The following is a 19,572-nucleotide window of genomic DNA, read 5'->3' on the forward strand; positions in this document are numbered from 1 at the left end:
AGATATGCAAATTAGCACATATTTAATTAGATATTGCCTAATTTGCATATTTAAAAATTAAAAATTAAATTACAGAAAACTTGTAATACATTTTTTTCTCATCTTAATATAGGTAATCAACTGGGAAAGTTTCATGGTGATATCTGCTAGTTAAAAATTTGACCCTATTCACCTGTAGTGTCTGGCCTTAAACCGATTTAGTAAGTTTTGTTTTGTAATTGTTCAATAAAACCATTTTTATGTGGTTTTTGTATGGACTTGAAGTCATTTTTACTCAAAACTAATGACTGGGATAGATTCGGCACCCCTAAAAACCCCTAGTTAGACATCTCAAAAGGTAATATTAAAAAAAAAAAAAAAAAATTCATTATTTTTACCCAGGCCGTCTGGGCACCCCAACTTTGATTGCCTCTCCAGGCGTTTCCCCGAGGATTTGGCCGTGGATAAATTGGGAGGTGTTAGACACCTATAGGAACACATGGTAAAAAAAAGCTATTGGTAAGAATTTTTTTTGCAGATTGGCAAAAAAAAATCCTAACTTTCCCTAACTAAATGGATTTATCACGTTCTGGAACCAAACTATAATATTCAGAAGTAAACAGTGTAGCTGACTGAGTGTTTATGTCAGAATGTTTATTTTTAAACCACAGCCTTCTTGGGGCTTCTTTGACCGAAACAACCCACTAATGTCAGAATGTTTATTTTTAAACCACAACCTTTTAAAAATGATATATTTAACGATATCTTTTGCATTTCTCACCCAAACAACGTCAAACTTGGCACTGCACTTACTCGTGCCCGTGGCAAGACACCTGTCGAGTTTGAAATCAATCGGACTAACGGTTCGAGAGATATGAGAGTAACAGACACACACAGACAGACAGACAGACGTTTCTGTAATTTATAGATAGATTCACCACTTTATTTACAATATCTTCAACGCGCGTTCACGCAACAACGCAGGCTCCTCTCACACACACTCATACTTCGTGTCGTGGTGCTCTCGTGAACGCGCGTCTATGTTCACCGCTCTCTCTCTCTCTCTCTCTCTCTCTCTCTGCAAAATAAAGTGAAAGAAAGTTCTCCTGTCGCCTGAAAAATATGAATACGACACGAAAAAAAAAAAAACAGCATCAAAGTTTTTATCAACGTTTATAAAATATCCGTGTATCTTTATGATGTTAAAGCTGAAGGATTTGAGAACCTGTACAATTGTAAAAGTTTGATCAAGGTGAGTGTTCGTGTGTTTTGTGAGTGACTTCCATATATTAATATGAATATCTAGAGGACATTTTAAGTAATTGTTTGTTTGATATGAAGGGTTTCTTTCACTTCAATGTTTCTTTTGTGTTGATCGTGATTCTTCGAAGTTTAACAGACAAATGCCAACAAACACGTTTTTTTATTGGATCCGTGTCTGTCGTGATGCTCTCGTAAACGCGCGTCTCTTTCTCTCTCGTCACACACATAAAGAGAATGTAAAGTAAGGTAATGTAAGTACTGTTGCTGCCGCCATTTTGAGCAGGAAAAATACGAATACGACACAGGAAAAAACAGTATCAAAGTTTTTTTTATTAATGTTTAAGAAGGAATTTCCATGTATCTTTTTGGCGTTAAAGCTGGAGGACTTTTGTGTTTGGTGGGTCGGGATTTTATTTTTATTTTCACCCTACTAAACATGTGCAATTTAGTGTGTGAATATTTCTTCATTCAGAGTCAGTGGAGGAGATCAAACTCATCAGATTCTCCTGTATCTTCATCATGGCTGATTCACAAGGATCCAGAGAAGGAGATTTTCCTCCAGGATGCAGGTACTTTCAACAAACACTGTTAAATATTGTGTTACCCCCCCCCCCCCCCCCACCCCCCACCCCCCACCCCCCACCCCCCACAGAGTTTACAGATTTTTTTTTTTTATTTTGCATATTGTTTTTGTCTCAAAACTATAAAACTAACATGAAATATTAAATAAAAAGATCATAAAGTTATCTCAAAGTTCTTTTTGATGAAAGAATTGTTTATATTAATATGGTTCCTATCATAAAGAATGAAGACACTGATCTAAAGTTTAATCTAAAGGATTAAACCTGTTCTCTGTTCCAGTTCAGTCCAGCAGAAGAGCTCAAACCCAGAGTCCAGCTGTGTGTCTATGAAGAGTAACTGGTCAATGGATCCGCCAAAAACATTTAAGAGTGGAGACAAACGGCCTGATCTCAGGTAGCCTATATCATTTTTATAAAAGACTAGTGCAAAATGCCTGTGCAAAATAAGTTTTTAAGTGTGTTTTAGTAATTGTTGATTTGGTGTGTTTGAGTGCACATTGTTACAATTACACAGCAAAAGTTCAGTGACATTTTTATTTGTGCATGGTAGAAAGCACACAGTGAAAACCGAGAAAAAAAAAAGTTTAATATTCAGAAGTAAACAGCATAGCTGACTTATAGATTCAGTTTACATCCACAAATGAATAAGCGCGTTGATTCAGGGAGCAGTGCAAAGTGCCCGTGCAAAATCAGTTTTTGTGAGCAGCTGATCGCCGTCAAAAAAGTTCAGTAGATATTTCTTAGCGATGGCGATTTCTTAGTGATTTCAACAGTTTCAATATGATAAAAAATAACTTTTATATTGATTCAATGGATTAATTGCATTTTGAAAAAAAAGTGTCATGAATTTATTGCATTTTTGGGAAAAAATAATCCGTTTTTATAATAAATATTTGAAAATCAAAATCTGGATTTGAATTTTTTTATGTTATTATAACCTAAAGATGCTATGTGAAAGTTTGAAACAGAAAATAGTGGTTTTCATCTTGCCACTTTCTTGGTAAAGAAAACACATTTTTACTCAAATGAATCAAAATGGATTTATCATGTTTTGGAACCAAACTATAATATTCAGAAGTAAACAGTGTAGCTGACAGAGTGTTTATTTTTAAACCACAACCTTCTAAAAAATGATATATTTAACGATATCTTTTGCATTTCTCATCCAAACAACGTCAAACTTGGCACTGCACTTACTCGTGCCCGTAGCAAGACACCTGTCGAGTTTGAAATCAATTGGACTAACGGTTTGTGAGATATGCGAATAACAGACATACAGACACACAGACATACAGACACACAGACACACAGATACACAGACAAACAGACACACAGACACACAGACTCACAGACATACAGACACACAGACACAGACAAACAGACTCACAGACACACAGACACACAGACAGACTCACAGACACACAGACACACAGACTCACAGACATACAGACACACAGACACACAGACAGACTCACAGACTCACAGACACACAGACTCACAGACACACAGACACACAGACAAACAGACTCACAGACATACAGACACACAGACACACAGACAGACTCACAGACATACAGACACACAGACAAACAGACTCACAGACATACAGACACACAGACTCACAGACACACAGACTCACAGACAAACAGACACACAGATACACAGACATACAGACACACAGATACACAGACACACAGATACACAGACATACAGACACACAGACACACAGACACACAGATACACAGACACACAGACACACAGACACACAGACATACAGATACACAGACATACAGACAGACCTTTCTGTAATTTATAGATAGATGTGCTTATAGAATGACACTTTTGAATTAGACGCATAAATGATCTCAGTCAGTCTAATACTAGCAATGACATCAAGTAAATGTAAGGAACCACTGCGGTTATAAAGTGCCACCGCGGTGGCCGAGTAGCACCAACGGTGGTCCGCCAAAACCCATTTTTTGTAGGGATGTCCCGATCCGATCCACGTCATCGGTATCGTGCCAATACTAGCCCAGAACGCTAGATCGGAGATCAGAGGGGAGAAAAAAATATGATCCGATACCTATCCAACACAAACCATGGGGAAATCTAGCTTAAACCATCGGCTAAATGCTTGAATATTAGTGTTGCGAGCAGGACGAGGCCGAGGGCCGTGATTACTGATGAGCGACTCCTGCGCGACGCACCAGTCTCGTATCTCTCACGGAGGAGCGGAAGCATAAAGGAGGAGCGACGACAGTGAAGAGCGAGAGAGGACAGCCCTGGAGTTATGTTGTTGTTTTTATGTTTTATTGTGTGACAGCAGTCGTCCGTGAGGCTGCTGTCTTTTACTTTCGTTATGTTGTTGATTTATTTTATGTCATTAAAGTCTTTAAATGTTCACCGGTTCCCGCCTCCTTCTTCCTTCCCGGGTTTCAGCACCAGTGTAACGTAGTTCGTTGTTATGGGAAGAAGGAGGCGGGAACCGGCGAACATTTAAAGACTTTAATGACATAAAATACATGTGAGAGAGGGAGAGAGAGAGAGAGAGAGCACAAGTACCTGGCGTTTTTTGACGTGTTTTGTGGTGTGTTCGTTGTCAAACTCAACCCCCCCCCCCCCCCCCCCCCCCCCCACAGAGTTTACAGATTTTTTTATTTTAATTTTGCCTATTGTTTTTGTTTCAAAACTATAAAACTAACATGAAATATTAAATAAAAAGATCATAAAGTTATCTCAAAGTTCTTTTTGATGAAAAAATTGTGTTTATATTAATATGGTTCCTATCATAAAATTGAAGACACTGATATAAAGTTTAATCTAAAGGATTAAACTGAATCTGTTCTCTGTTCCAGTTCAGTCCAGCAGAAGAGCTCAAACCCAGAGTCCAGCTGTGTGTCTATGAAGAGTAACTGGTCAATGGATCCGCCAAAAACATTTAAGAGTGGAGACAAACGGCCTGATCTCAGGTAGCCTATATCATTTTTATAAAAGACTAGTGCAAAATGCCCATGCAAAATAAGTTTTTAAGTGTGTTTTAGTAATTGTTGGTTTGGTGTGTTTGAGTGCACATTGTTACAATTACACAGCAAAAGTTCAGTGACATTTTTATTTGTGCATGGTAGAAAGCACACAGTGAACTCGAGAAAACGCTATGCTTGAGCAAACAGTTTGTGCATAGGCAACTACAAATGATGCCCGTGAAAGAGACTGTGAACGCATTGAATAGGATATGTTTAGTTGGTGATTAGCATTTACACAGTAGCAATAGCGTTAAGCGCACCAGAATGAAACATAATATTCAGAAGTAAACAGCATAGCTGACTTACAGATTCAGTTTACATCCACAAATGAATAAGCGCGTTGATTCAGAGAGCAGTGCAAAGTGCCCGTGCAAAATCAGTTTTTGTGAGCTGATCGCCGTCAAAAAAGTTCAGGAGATATTTCTTAGCGATTTCTTAGTGATTTCAACAGTTTCAATATGATAAAAAATAACTTTTATATTGATTCAAAGTGTGAGAGAGAGAGAGAGTACCTGTATTTTTTTCCGTTGTTGTAGTGTTTGAATAAAGGGTGGCAGTCTTTCATAATCAACTGTTGTTGTGGACTATATATACTTATTCAAGTCCTCTTTTATTTTGAGTTATTTTTATCCATTCCTCATCTTCCACATATGTGTGTTTTAGCAAGGCGTTTGTGTTGCAAGTTGGTGAATGAAGACACTTGCCAGGTTATGTGTCACTATTGCTTTATTAATTTATCCAGTTTAAAACCCAGACACTTTCAAGTTATCAGGGTTTCTTTGCCTCGGTGTCTGCCCAAACTTGAAAAAAGGCTTCAATCCACTTTATATGGAATAACTCAAAACATCTGATTCTTCATCATCGAAGCAATTTATTGAAAATCTTTCAGCAACGACTTCATCTTCTTGTACTTATTTTCAATGATTGATTCAGATGGTTAGCTTAATAACCTACAAAAAAAATATATAAATATATGAGTCACTACACAGAGCATTGAGATTGATGTACATTCAAGGATATTTAAAGTACAATCAACATTGTTAAAAATACACGCAGTTTACATAGCAACTCAACAGCAATGTAAAATCACATGCACATGACCAGTTAGCATGTTAGATGTTAAAACCGCTAGCATGAACAAACAACTTGCAAACATACACAGTGTCAGTAGTCACTAAAGAATTGAGTCTTTGTCCTACAAGTAGCATCTCAAAGTTGATGAACACACTGTGGCTTTTCTCAGAAGTCTCTGAACAAACTCAGGATGTGGTTTACTCCAAACTCAATCGTCACAACCGTGCAGTTAACAATCTTTCTCCTTTGGTTTTATAGCCAACCAAAACACCAACTTGGGTAGGAGAAGCACATCCATTTTGCAAACAAAGATCTCTCTGCATGCTGGTAATCACACACACCAGGGGCCTGTACCATGAAGCCGGATTAGGTGGCTAGCCAGCTATGTTTCAGCTTAGTTTCCGCCAACCCTGGGTTTTAGGTACTATGAAAGTAGCTCAGCTTTAATCTGTGTTCGTTGCCATGGTATCTTACGCTGCACGGCTAACCTGCTCCGGGGCAGGTTATGTTCTGGATTCAAGATCTCAGACTGAAGTTTGACCAATCAGCTGAGAGCAAAGAAACATAAAGGTGACGTAACTTATTCCAAGTGTCTGTTGCAATGACTTCACCTTTTATTCCAAATCCGGTGGACATCTCAGCGCAAATTGTTTGATGAGCACTTCGCAGAGAAAGAGTTTTTAGCCAGACAAAATCCCCTTGCCTTTCCTGATAGTTACTTGTATGAAAGATACAGATTTTCCGCAGAAGGAATGTCTTATCTTTGCGAACTTCTTGAGCCGCACATAAAGAATTTAACACGTCGAATTCATGCACATACTGTACCGCAAATATTGCGTTGCGGTTTTTTTTTTTTGCAAGTGGTACATTCTTGCACGGTGGGTGACGCACAGAAACTATAGGGGAAAACATGTTTGTTGAACCATTTGCAAGGTGGTCCTCGCTCTGCAGGAGTACATGAAAAGTTTCATTAATAGTGTTCCCCGGACATTTATCGACCATGTCCATAAAAGAGGGCTTTTATAAAATTGCCAGTAAGATATATTGATAGGGTGACATCACATGAACACATTTTTTTTTTTTTTTAAAGCAAATTTCACAAATGTACTATACAATATAATACATGTTAAGAATTATTTTGAATCTTTTTTTATTATTCTTCTGTTAATCTTATGATAGGATTCCCAAGAGTCATTGCAACATGTATGCAGTCTATTGCTCCAATCTCCACTGCTCTAGGGGAACATGAGGCAGATTATGTTAATAGGAAGTCCTATCACAGCCATAATGTTCAGGTAGAGATGATGTGAATATGTGAGATGATTATTTTCTGTGAGATGAATCTTTAAATTAATAGTAACATTAACAGATATAACAATGATCTACTAAACATTTCATCTGCAGATATAACTATATACATACTGAGATCAGTTTTATCCAGCTGTTTGATTTTGTTTGGAGCCTCCTTAGCTCACAGTCCAGCTCCTTTAGTGTGCAGTCTAGTTCAAGTGTCCTTTAGTGTGCAGTCTAGTTCAAGACTCCCTTAGTGTGCAGTCTAGTTCAAGACTCCCTTAGTGTGCAGTCTAGTTCAAGACTCCCTTAGTGTGCAGTCTAGTTCGAGACTCTTTTGTAAAGGGCCCTGACTGAGTCTGTTTCCACCTGAAACATAATTCCACCACAAACATGATCATTACAAGTTTTCTGGAGGCTCATCAAAATCATAAAAAGTTCCTTGACTTCCTACAAACACAGGACTGACTGTAATTTATGTCAAGGGTTTTAAATCCTTACACATTTCTTCTGAAGCCCATTGAGGTCCATTGAGGCCTCAGTTTCTGGGGCAGGTTGTGAAAAATCCTACAATAAAAGAGGTGTAAGGGCCAGTCCCTTTTTTATGCCACACATTCAAATGTTTGCCATAATAAAAAGCCCAGTGCATTCACATCAGCAACTGTCTGAGAACACACAGACAGAGTGTCTTCATCATTTCCTCCACCCTAATAAATAAAAGTAGGTCAATGTAAAGCATAACTGTTGTAAAGCAGGTTATGTTGGGTGTTCTGTCTGCTGCATACTGACCTCTGTGTGCATGTGTGCTGGCTTCAACAGGGAAACTGCATTTCCCTCTACTGCAGAACATACAGTCAGCCATATTTAAACTTAAAAAGTAGTAATGTATTGCACACGTACCCAGTGTTACTTGCTTAGAGGAGCCAGCACCAGGGTCAGATTGTACAACACCTATAATCCCATCCATAATCGGCCGTCCCTTATTGCCTACTCAGAGCCAACTCCTCCGCCACAGTGTATTCTGGTTTTCTGAATTTAACTCTTTATTTCTGTTTGCTGCAAACAAGTGTTTGTAATAAAATGTTCACAAAAGTAATAAAAGGTTGTGGTAAATACTCACCACTTTGAATTATATTTTTATATTTTGTCTTTAGGCTATCTGCTGCCAAGAACATTTAGAGTTGGGGTTGCATCTAAAAATCAATGAATATTAATCTTTCTTAGTACATGCACATTTTTATATATTATAAAAATAGGCTATAGGCTATATTACACGTATAGGCAACACATACATACATAATGTTACATAAATATAGAATGTATTTGTTTAACTTACACATTAACAATCAGCAATCTTTCTCCAACAGTATTCTCTTGCTTTGGCAGCAGAGACAGTATTGTTTCGAGCTTGAAATACATTTTAATTGAAATACAATTAAATTCATCGTAATTATGAATGATTATCTCTTGCTCCTCCGCGGAAAAATCGCGACCCGCGATTGGTTGTTCAGTGTCGACGTCACTCTTTTATGTGCACGCGCGCGTGGAGTAATCATAGCTTGAGGATCAAAGCCTGAGTTGACAGAGAAAGATGATGAGCTGCATCATGGTACCAATAAAGCCTGATTGCATCGGTTTGGTTTTGTCAACTCAAAACTAATCCTGTAACCCCGAGTTTGTTCAGCTACCTTCATGGTACAGGCCCCTGGTTCTATGTGGCATCATGTGCAGCTTCAATGGCCAATCAGCTTCTTTGTTTCCCCCAGGTTGCACTATGTGCTCACAACCAATAGGCTGCATTCATTTTGATCTCAAATCTCTTTTCTTCTTTCTTTATTTAACAATGATGAATATAATTTCTTTTTATTTTTATTTATTTTTTTCCTTCAATTTCAAGTTTAGCTTAACAGACACCGCCACACAAATGTGGCTTATTGTGAATGACTGTCCTACTACAGGCTTTAGCACAGAGTAACAGCTCTCTACCAGTTACAAAAGACACAGTAAGAGACTATCACAGGCAAATCTAGTTGATTTCTTAAATTATGCTTTGACTATGTTCTGGCTCTTTTCTTTGGCCCGATGCCAAACTTACTTGCCGACCCCTGCCCTATTAGAACTATGATATTCTATGATGTTAGCGATATAATTCACATTAACAACTTTTATGAAATCTACTGAGAAACCACGAGAAAAAGGTGAATAAAGACAATGAGAGTCAATGTTCAGAAATTATTAATTATTATTATGTGTGGACCCATGCTGGACTGTGTTTTGCTGTGTGTTCGTTGTCAAACTCAAAAATGTGTTTATTTTTAATTACTAAAAAATGACATGTTACTAAAAAATGACATTATATGAAAAAGTGAATAATTGTATTTTATTGACAAAATATTTTAGCTTGTTAATACTCTGAACCCCAAGTGGATTTACACAAACTGTGAAAGCCAGAAAGTGTTAGGTTGTGCCACGCTCCCCTCATAATTTCACAGTCACTTTGGTAAATTGTTTTAAATCATGCTGTTTGCAAACATTTGCAAAATAACTGTAAGTTTAAAACATCACTGAGTTACAGATGTTAATGCAAAACTAATGTTCTTTCCTGAGACAGAAGATTCCTGTAAAAGTAGACACCATTTATAAACACCATTTATAAATCTGTCTGCTTTATATTTTACTTAGTTTGAAAACCAGTTCAGTCCAGCAGAAGAGATCAAACCCAGAGTCCAGCTGTGTGTCTATGAGGAGTAACGTCTCTATGGATCGGCCACCAGCGTTAAGGAGTGGAGACACACAGTCTGATCTCAGGTATATCATTGCTATAGAAGATGTGCTTATAGTATGACACTTTTGAATTAGACCCATAATATATCTCAGTCAGTCAATGACATCAAATAAATGTAAGTCGAGATTTTTTCCACCTTTATATAATGGAGTAGGTGTAAAATTGATTGGATTTTTTGAACTGCTTGTTCAGATTTGTTGAAAGCTTAAATCGAGTTGTCTTATTGCGATTTATTTTTTTATGCGCAGCTTGTCATTGATGTACGGCTCTGTAAACGCTGCTCCATCTGAAAGCACTGCGAGTTTGAGTTACTTATAACTGGGGCTGAACGGTTAATCGCAATAAAACCGCACACGATTTGGCAAAGGCTGCGATTATTTTATGCGCAGCTTGTCAGTGCAGCGGCTGATCGGTAGTAAACACTGCCCCATTTGAACACCAGAGGGCGCTCTCATGCAAACACGCTAAATATGCCCCGCCGCACGCCAGGAAACTATGGAAGCTTGTTTCCGCCACAGAATAAAACATTTTAAAAGATAATTGCGACTTTTTATCTCACAATTGCGAGTTTACATCTCGCAATTCTGACTTTATTTCTCAGAATTGCGAGATATAAAGTCAGAATTGCGTGTTATAAAGTCAGAATTGATACAGACACACAGACACACAGACAGACTCACAGACTCACAGACACACAGACACACAGACAAACAGACTCACAGACATACAGACACACAGACACACAGACAGACTCACAGACATACAGACACACAGACAAACAGACTCACAGACATACAGACACACAGACTCACAGACACACAGACTCACAGACAAACAGACACACAGATACACAGACATACAGACACACAGATACACAGACACACAGACACACAGATACACAGACATACAGACACACAGACACACAGACACACAGACACACAGATACACAGACACACAGACATACAGACACACAGACACACAGACATACAGATACACAGACATACAGACAGACCTTTCTGTAATTTATAGATAGATGTGCTTATAGAATGACACTTTTGAATTAGACGCATAAATGATCTCAGTCAGTCTAATACTAGCAATGACATCAAGTAAATGTAAGGAACCACTGCGGTTATAAAGTGCCACCGCGGTGGCCGAGTAGCACCAACGGTGGTCCGCCAAAACCCATTTTTTGTAGGGATGTCCCGATCCGATCCACGTCATCGGTATCGTGCCAATACTAGCCCAGAACGCTAGATCGGAGATCAGAGGGGAGAAAAAAATATGATCCGATACCTATCCAACACAAACCATGGGGAAATCTAGCTTAAACCATCGGCTAAATGCTTGAATATTAGTGTTGCGAGCAGGACGAGGCCGAGGGCCGTGATTACTGATGAGCGACTCCTGCGCGACGCACCAGTCTCGTATCTCTCACGGAGGAGCGGAAGCATAAAGGAGGAGCGACGACAGTGAAGAGCGAGAGAGGACAGCCCTGGAGTTATGTTGTTGTTTTTATGTTTTATTGTGTGACAGCAGTCGTCCGTGAGGCTGCTGTCTTTTACTTTCGTTATGTTGTTGATTTATTTTATGTCATTAAAGTCTTTAAATGTTCACCGGTTCCCGCCTCCTTCTTCCTTCCCGGGTTTCAGCACCAGTGTAACGTAGTTCGTTGTTATGGGAAGAAGGAGGCGGGAACCGGCGAACATTTAAAGACTTTAATGACATAAAATACATGTGAGAGAGAGAGAGAGAGGGAGAGAGAGAGAGAGAGAGCACAAGTATCTGGCGTTTTTTGACGTGTTTTGTGGTGTGTTCGTTGTCAAACTCAACCCCCCCTCCCCCCCCCACAGAGTTTACAGATTTTTTTATTTTAATTTTGCCTATTGTTTTTGTTTCAAAACTATAAAACTAACATGAAATATTAAATAAAAAGATCATAAAGTTATCTCAAAGTTCTTTTTGATGAAAAAATTGTGTTTATATTAATATGGTTCCTATCATAAAATTGAAGACACTGATATAAAGTTTAATCTAAAGGATTAAACTGAATCTGTTCTCTGTTCCAGTTCAGTCCAGCAGAAGAGCTCAAACCCAGAGTCCAGCTGTGTGTCTATGAAGAGTAACTGGTCAATGGATCTGCCAAAAACATTTAAGAGTGGAGACAAACGGCCTGATCTCAGGTAGCCTATATCATTTTTATAAAAGACTAGTGCAAAATGCCCATGCAAAATAAGTTTTTAAGTGTGTTTTAGTAATTGTTGGTTTGGTGTGTTTGAGTGCACATTGTTACAATTACACAGCAAAAGTTCAGTGACATTTTTATTTGTGCATGGTAGAAAGCACACAGTGAACTCGAGAAAACGCTATGCTTGAGCAAACAGTTTGTGCATAGGCAACTACAAATGATGCCCGTGAAAGAGACTGTGAACGCATTGAATAGGATACGTTTAGTTGGTGATTAGCATTTACACAGTAGCAATAGCGTTAAGCGCACCAGAATGAAACATAATATTCAGAAGTAAACAGCATAGCTGACTTACAGATTCAGTTTACATCCACAAATGAATAAGCGCGTTGATTCAGAGAGCAGTGCAAAGTGCCCGTGCAAAATCAGTTTTTGTGAGCTGATTGCCGTCAAAAAAGTTCAGGAGATATTTCTTAGCGATTTCTTAGTGATTTCAACAGTTTCAATATGATAAAAAATAACTTTTATATTGATTCAAAGTGTGAGAGAGAGAGAGAGAGAGAGAGTACCTGTATTTTTTTCCGTTGTTGTAGTGTTTGAATAAAGGGTGGCAGTCTTTCATAATCAACTGTTGTTGTGGACTATATATACTTATTCAAGTCCTCTTTTATTTTGAGTTATTTTTATCCATTCCTCATCTTCCACATATGTGTGTTTTAGCAAGGCGTTTGTGTTGCAAGTTGGTGAATGAAGACACTTGCCAGGTTATGTGTCACTATTGCTTTATTAATTTATCCAGTTTAAAACCCAGACACTTTCAAGTTATCAGGGTTTCTTTGCCTCGGTGTCTGCCCAAACTTGAAAAAAGGCTTCAATCCACTTTATATGGAATAACTCAAAACATCTGATTCTTCATCATCGAAGCAATTTATTGAAAATCTTTCAGCAACGACTTCATCTTCTTGTACTTATTTTCAATGATTGATTCAGATGGTTAGCTTAATAACCTACAAAAAAAATATATAAATATATGAGTCACTACACAGAGCATTGAGATTGATGTACATTCAAGGATATTTAAAGTACAATCAACATTGTTAAAAATACACGCAGTTTACATAGCAACTCAACAGCAATGTAAAATCACATGCACATGACCAGTTAGCATGTTAGATGTTAAAACCGCTAGCATGAACAAACAACTTGCAAACATACACAGTGTCAGTAGTCACTAAAGAATTGAGTCTTTGTCCTACAAGTAGCATCTCAAAGTTGATGAACACACTGTGGCTTTTCTCAGAAGTCTCTGAACAAACTCAGGATGTGGTTTACTCCAAACTCAATCGTCACAACCGTGCAGTTAACAATCTTTCTCCTTTGGTTTTATAGCCAACCAAAACACCAACTTGGGTAGGAGAAGCACATCCATTTTGCAAACAAAGATCTCTCTGCATGCTGGTAATCACACACACCAGGGGCCTGTACCATGAAGCCGGATTAGGTGGCTAGCCAGCTATGTTTCAGCTTAGTTTCCGCCAACCCTGGGTTTTAGGTACTATGAAAGTAGCTCAGCTTTAATCTGTGTTCGTTGCCATGGTATCTTACGCTGCACGGCTAACCTGCTCCGGGGCAGGTTATGTTCTGGATTCAAGATCTCAGACTGAAGTTTGACCAATCAGCTGAGAGCAAAGAAACATAAAGGTGACGTAACTTATTCCAAGTGTCTGTTGCAATGACTTCACCTTTTATTCCAAATCCGGTGGACATCTCAGCGCAAATTGTTTGATGAGCACTTCGCAGAGAAAGAGTTTTTAGCCAGACAAAATCCCCTTGCCTTTCCTGATAGTTACTTGTATGAAAGATACAGATTTTCCGCGGAAGGAATGTCTTATCTTTGCGAACTTCTTGAGCCGCACATAAAGAATTTAACACGTCGAATTCATGCACATACTGTACCGCAAATATTGCGTTGCGGTTTTTTTTTTTTGCAAGTGGTACATTCTTGCACGGTGGGTGACGCACAGAAACTATAGGGGAAAACATGTTTGTTGAACCATTTGCAAGGTGGTCCTCGCTCTGCAGGAGTACATGAAAAGTTTCATTAATAGTGTTCCCCGGACATTTATCGACCATGTCCATAAAAGAGGGCTTTTATAAAATTGCCAGTAAGATATATTGATAGGGTGACATCACATGAACACATTTTTTTTTTTTTTTAAAGCAAATTTCACAAATGTACTATACAATATAATACATGTTAAGAATTATTTTGAATCTTTTTTTATTATTCTTCTGTTAATCTTATGATAGGATTCCCTAGAGTCATTGCAACATGTATGCAGTCTATTGCTCCAATCTCCACTGCTCTAGGGGAACATGAGGCAGATTATGTTAATAGGAAGTCCTATCACAGCCATAATGTTCAGGTAGAGATGATGTGAATATGTGAGATGATTATTTTCTGTGAGATGAATCTTTAAATTAATAGTAACATTAACAGATATAACAATGATCTACTAAACATTTCATCTGCAGATATAACTATATACATACTGAGATCAGTTTTATCCAGCTGTTTGATTTTGTTTGGAGCCTCCTTAGCTCACAGTCCAGCTCCTTTAGTGTGCAGTCTAGTTCAAGTGTCCTTTAGTGTGCAGTCTAGTTCAAGACTCCCTTAGTGTGCAGTCTAGTTCAAGACTCCCTTAGTGTGCAGTCTAGTTCAAGACTCCCTTAGTGTGCAGTCTAGTTCGAGACTCTTTTGTAAAGGGCCCTGACTGAGTCTGTTTCCACCTGAAACATAATTCCACCACAAACATGATCATTACAAGTTTTCTGGAGGCTCATCAAAATCATAAAAAGTTCCTTGACTTCCTACAAACACAGGACTGACTGTAATTTATGTCAAGGGTTTTAAATCCTTACACATTTCTTCTGAAGCCCATTGAGGTCCATTGAGGCCTCAGTTTCTGGGGCAGGTTGTGAAAAATCCTACAATAAAAGAGGTGTAAGGGCCAGTCCCTTTTTTATGCCACACATTCAAATGTTTGCCATATGTAATAAGGTTCGTAATGATGTAGATGTAGGAAGGAAGAAGACAGGGGTCGGCTGACTGGGACGCTCACTTTATTAACTCTTTTCAAACAAACAAAAAGATGCGCACAAAACGCCTTCACCGTGTCACAGCACAGCTTTCAGACAAAACAATATTCTCAGCACAATTCTCTTTCCACTCTCCAGCAGCGTCCTTGTGAGGTCCCAGTCCAAACTCTCTCTCGCTCTCTCTCGCTCTCCTCGGTTATATGCGGTCTCTCCACGCCAATTACTGCAATCAGACACAGGTGTTCATCATCTGCACTTGACCTACTTACTCACCGCTCGGCCCCCACCTTTCTCTCCCGCTCCAGACTTCGCGAAACCACGCCCCCCTCGCCACATACCCCCACCGCCCGACTCAGGCCGGGGAGCCATCCGGCCTGCAGCCTCCCCCCCCCTCCTCCTGGAGAGGAAGTCAGCCACAGTCATCTGTGCACCCGGCCTGTGGATCACCTGGAACTTAAACGGCTGTAAAGCTAGATACCAACGGGTGATCCGCGCGTTGGTATCCTTCATGCGGTGGAGCCACTGCAGGGGAGCGTGGTCCGAACAGAGGGTGAACTCCCGTCCCAAGAGGTAGTAGCGGAGGGTGAGAACGGCCCACCTGATGGCTAGGCACTCTTTTTCGATGGTGCTGTACATCGTCTCTCTCTTCGAGAGCTTCCGACTGATGTACAGCACCGGCCGCTCCTCACCCTCCACCTCCTGGGACAGGACTGCGCCCATCCCCCTGTCCGATGCGTCGGTCTGCAGAATAAAAGGGAGAGAAAAGTTAGGGGCATGTAAGAGTGGGCCACCACACAAAGCAGCCTTTATCTGAGTGAAAGCCTGCTGACACTGCTCCGTCCACTGAACCGTATCTGGTACCTCTTTTTTAGTCAGATCAGTCAACGGGCTGGCGAGGTCCGAATAATTAGGCACAAACCTTCTATAATATCCCGCCAGCCCCAAGAACTGTCTAACCTCCTTTTTGGTCTTGGGTCTTGGACAAGTTGCAACTGCTGCCGTCTTATCAATTTGGGGACGCACCTGTCCATGACCCAAGTGGAAGCCCAGATATCTAACTTCCACCCGCCCAACAGCACACTTCTTTGGGTTTGCCGTAAGTCCAGCCCTTCTCAGCGTCTTCAGGACAGCCCGCAAATGCTGCATATGCCGCTGCCAATCACCACTATAGATGATGATGTCATCCAAGTAGGCAGCAGCATATGCAGCATGCGGCCGGAGAATTCTGTCCATCAGACGCTGAAACGTTGCTGGAGCCCCGAACAAACCGAAAGGAAGGGTGACAAATTGGTGTAATCCGAACGGCGTGGTGAAAGCGGTCTTTTCTTTGGACATAGGTGATAAGGGGATCTGCCAATATCCCTTCGTTAAGTCCAGTGTCGAATAAAAACGAGCAGTACCCAGCCGATCAAGCAATTCGTCAATCCTAGGCATTGGATAAGCGTCGAATTTCGACACAGCATTCACCTTCCTGTAATCCACACAGAACCTGACTGAGACGTCCGTTTTGGGAACCAAAACTATCGGGCTCGCCCAGTCACTGTTGGATTCTTCTATTACTCCCATTTCCATCATTGCCTCTAATTCGCTCTGCACTACTTTTTTTTTATGTTCTGGCAGGCGATACGGCCGGCTGCGAACTACCACCCCCGGCTCTGTCTCAACGTGGTGCTGAATGAGATCTGTACGACCAGGCAGAGGCGAGAACACATCAGCAAATTCTGCTTGTAAATTCTTTATGTCAGTGAGTTGGGATGGTGAGAGGTGGTCTCCCCCAGGGTCCAGAGCGAGGGATTGAGTTTTGATAAGCGCTTCTGGACCGAGATCCTCCTCTCCGCTCACCACCATCGCCAACAACACTGACTCCACCTCCGACCATTTTTTAAGGAGATTGAGGTGGTATATTTGATGTGCCCCGCCCCTATCTGTTCGTATTACCTCATAGTTGAGATCCCCAACTCGCCGTGTGACCTCGAAGGGTCCTTGCCACTTTGCGAGTAATTTCGAACTAGAAGTGGGAAGTAATACAAGCACTTTTTCTCCCGGTGTAAATTGACGCAGTCTAGCCCCCCTGTTGTACAACCGACTTTGTCTGTCCTGAGCCTGTAACAAATTCTCCATGGATAGCCGCCCCAAAGTGTGGAGTTTTGTTCTCAGGTCCATGACATACTGAATTTCATTTTTGCTATTTGAAGGTCCGTCCTCCCAAGTTTCTCTAAGGACGTCCAACACCCCGCGAGGCTGACGTCCATAGAGAAGCTCGAAGGGGGAAAACCCCGTGGAGGCTTGGGGGACCTCTCGTACAGCGAACAAGAGGGGTTCTAACCATTTATCCCAATTTTTGGCGTCTTCCTGTACGAACTTTCGAATCATGGTTTTTAACGTGCGATTAAACCGTTCGACCAGCCCGTCTGTCTGTGGGTGATAGACACTGGTACGAATCGCTTTAATGCCCAATAACTCGTTAAGTTCGCGTATGGTTCGTGACATAAACGCCGTGCCTTGATCGGTGAGAATCTCTTTCGGGATTCCCACCCGGGAGATCAATGAAAACAGAGCACTCGCCACACTTTTAGCGGAAATAGTGCGGAGTGGAACTGCTTCGGGATACCGCGTTGCATAGTCCACCAGGACCAATGCAAAGCGGTGTCCCCGTGCTGACCGTTCTAATGGCCCGACGAGGTCCATACCAATTCGCTCGAAGGGGGCCTGCATTAAAGGAAGTGGGCACAAAGGTGCTTTTGGGTTAGCCGGTGGGTTTACCAACTGACATTCACGACAAGACGCACACCACTTGCGCACGTTCTCGTGAATGCCCGGCCAAAAGAATCGGGCCATGAGACGATTTAGTGTCGCTGTTTGTCCTAAATGCCCGGCCATTGGATTACAGTGAGCCGCCTGAAAAAGCATTTCCCGGCGGCTTCGAGGAACTAACAACTGAGTTGTATCTTGTTTTGACTGGGCGTCTTGGGTCACCCGATACAACTTATCTTTTAAAATTGAAAAATAAGGATAGGAGAGCGGTTGGTCAGGGTGGAGAAGCTGGCCATCGATGGATCGAACCTGATCAAAAGCATGTTTTAGTGTCTCATCCTGGGACTGCTCCAGGGGAAAATCATCGCGTTCCGGAAAGTTAATTCCTCCCGAAACGCTCTGTTCCCCTGAAACAGTACCCAGAGGTTCTAACTCAGCTTCACCCAGCTGAGCAACCGCCTCTTTTCCTTCCGGTTTTTCCCAAGAAGCATCCGTACACAAAATCCCTAATAATTTATTAAAGTCTGGCCAATCAGTTCCCAAAATTAACGGATGCCGGAGGTGCGGATTAATTGCTACCTCCACACTATGTTTTTGTCCCCTAAATTGAATTTCCACGGGCAATCTAGGATAATCCACCACATCCCCGTGCACACACCTTACCCTAACCATGCGGCCATTATCCAATGCCTCGGGCTGAATCAGGCTTTGATGCATGGAGGTTTGGTTACAGCCTGAATCCACCAAAGCCTGATAGGTACCCCCCTTGATACTCACAGGTATCCGATACTGGCCAGCTTGATCGGGGGCAGCTCGTGGGGCGTCGGGGACCCGGATCAGTGTCCCCACCTCCATCACTGGACACCGATCTATGAAGTGACCCGGGTCCCCGCAGCGCCAACAAGCCGGCCCAGGCTTCCCCTCTGCTCTGTGGGTAGGAAGCGGGTCAAGGAATTGGCGTGGAGAGAGCGCCGCCGCCGCTTGCGGAGGACCCGATTCAGAAAACGATCCCCCCCCCCGGGTAAAGGCTCTGGATGGAGCCGCCGGCTCACTCTGGCTCCCCATCCTCCACCGCGGTAGAGGTTTCGGCGGTGGTCCTCCCCGAGTCCTGGGGAGGGGGACGGGCCTAGAGGGAGAGGGAGAGAGAGAGAGAGGAAGAGAGGCAGATGGAAGAGGTTCGCCGACCCCTGGACACGCCACCATCTGATCCTCCGCCAGCTGGATGGCCTGTTTCAGCGACGTCGGGCGGTGGCACTGGACCCACTCTGCAGTCCTCTTTGGCAGTCGCGAGATGAACTGCTCCAGTACCACTCGATCTATGATACCCTCGACGTCGCTTCCATCGGCCATCAGCCACTTGCGGCAAGAGTCCCGGAGCTGTTGTGCCATGATGAAGGGCCGGCCGGACTCGTCGAGGCTCAGGGTCCTGAAGCGCTGACGGTGTTGTTCTGGGGTCCGGCCGACCCGCTGTAGGATGGCACGTTTCAGGTCTTCATAGACCAGGAGGTTCCGGACTGGCAGTTGGTGTGCGGCTAC

The 19,572-nt window shown here is 41.7% G+C and overlaps 2 protein-coding genes across 8 annotated transcripts in view; one reads left to right on the forward strand and one right to left on the reverse strand.

The window, feature by feature from the left end:
- LOC311091393 (uncharacterized protein) overlaps positions 1 to 19,572 on the reverse strand; it is a 354,781-nt gene that overhangs the window by 11,810 nt on the left and 323,399 nt on the right. The gene's annotated exons all lie outside the window — the stretch shown is intronic.
- Positions 1,115 to 19,572, forward strand: part of LOC311091343 (uncharacterized protein) — a 530,654-nt gene continuing 512,196 nt past the window's right edge. For 4 of the 7 annotated variants that reach the window (XR_014608051.1, XM_084127242.1, XM_084127240.1 and 1 more), the window contains exons 1-6: positions 1,116 to 1,231; positions 1,715 to 1,811; positions 2,104 to 2,217; positions 4,679 to 4,792; positions 9,893 to 10,018; positions 12,065 to 12,178. Coding sequence is in view for 4 of the 7 variants with exons in the window: in XM_084127242.1 (XP_083983368.1) it covers positions 1,762 to 1,811; positions 2,104 to 2,217; positions 4,679 to 4,792; positions 9,893 to 10,018; positions 12,065 to 12,178 (518 nt within the window). In the remaining 3 variants the exon portion in view is untranslated. Of the gene's footprint in view, positions 1,232 to 1,714; positions 1,812 to 2,103; positions 2,218 to 4,678; positions 4,793 to 9,892; positions 10,019 to 12,064; positions 12,179 to 19,572 lie in introns of all 7 variants that reach the window. The other 3 variants (XR_014608052.1, XM_084127243.1, XR_014608050.1) reach the window with 2 other exon arrangements.

This window comes from Abramis brama (genome assembly GCF_963993115.1).
Source record: "Abramis brama genome assembly, chromosome: 10".
Classification (NCBI taxonomy): Eukaryota; Metazoa; Chordata; class Actinopteri; order Cypriniformes; family Leuciscidae; genus Abramis; species Abramis brama.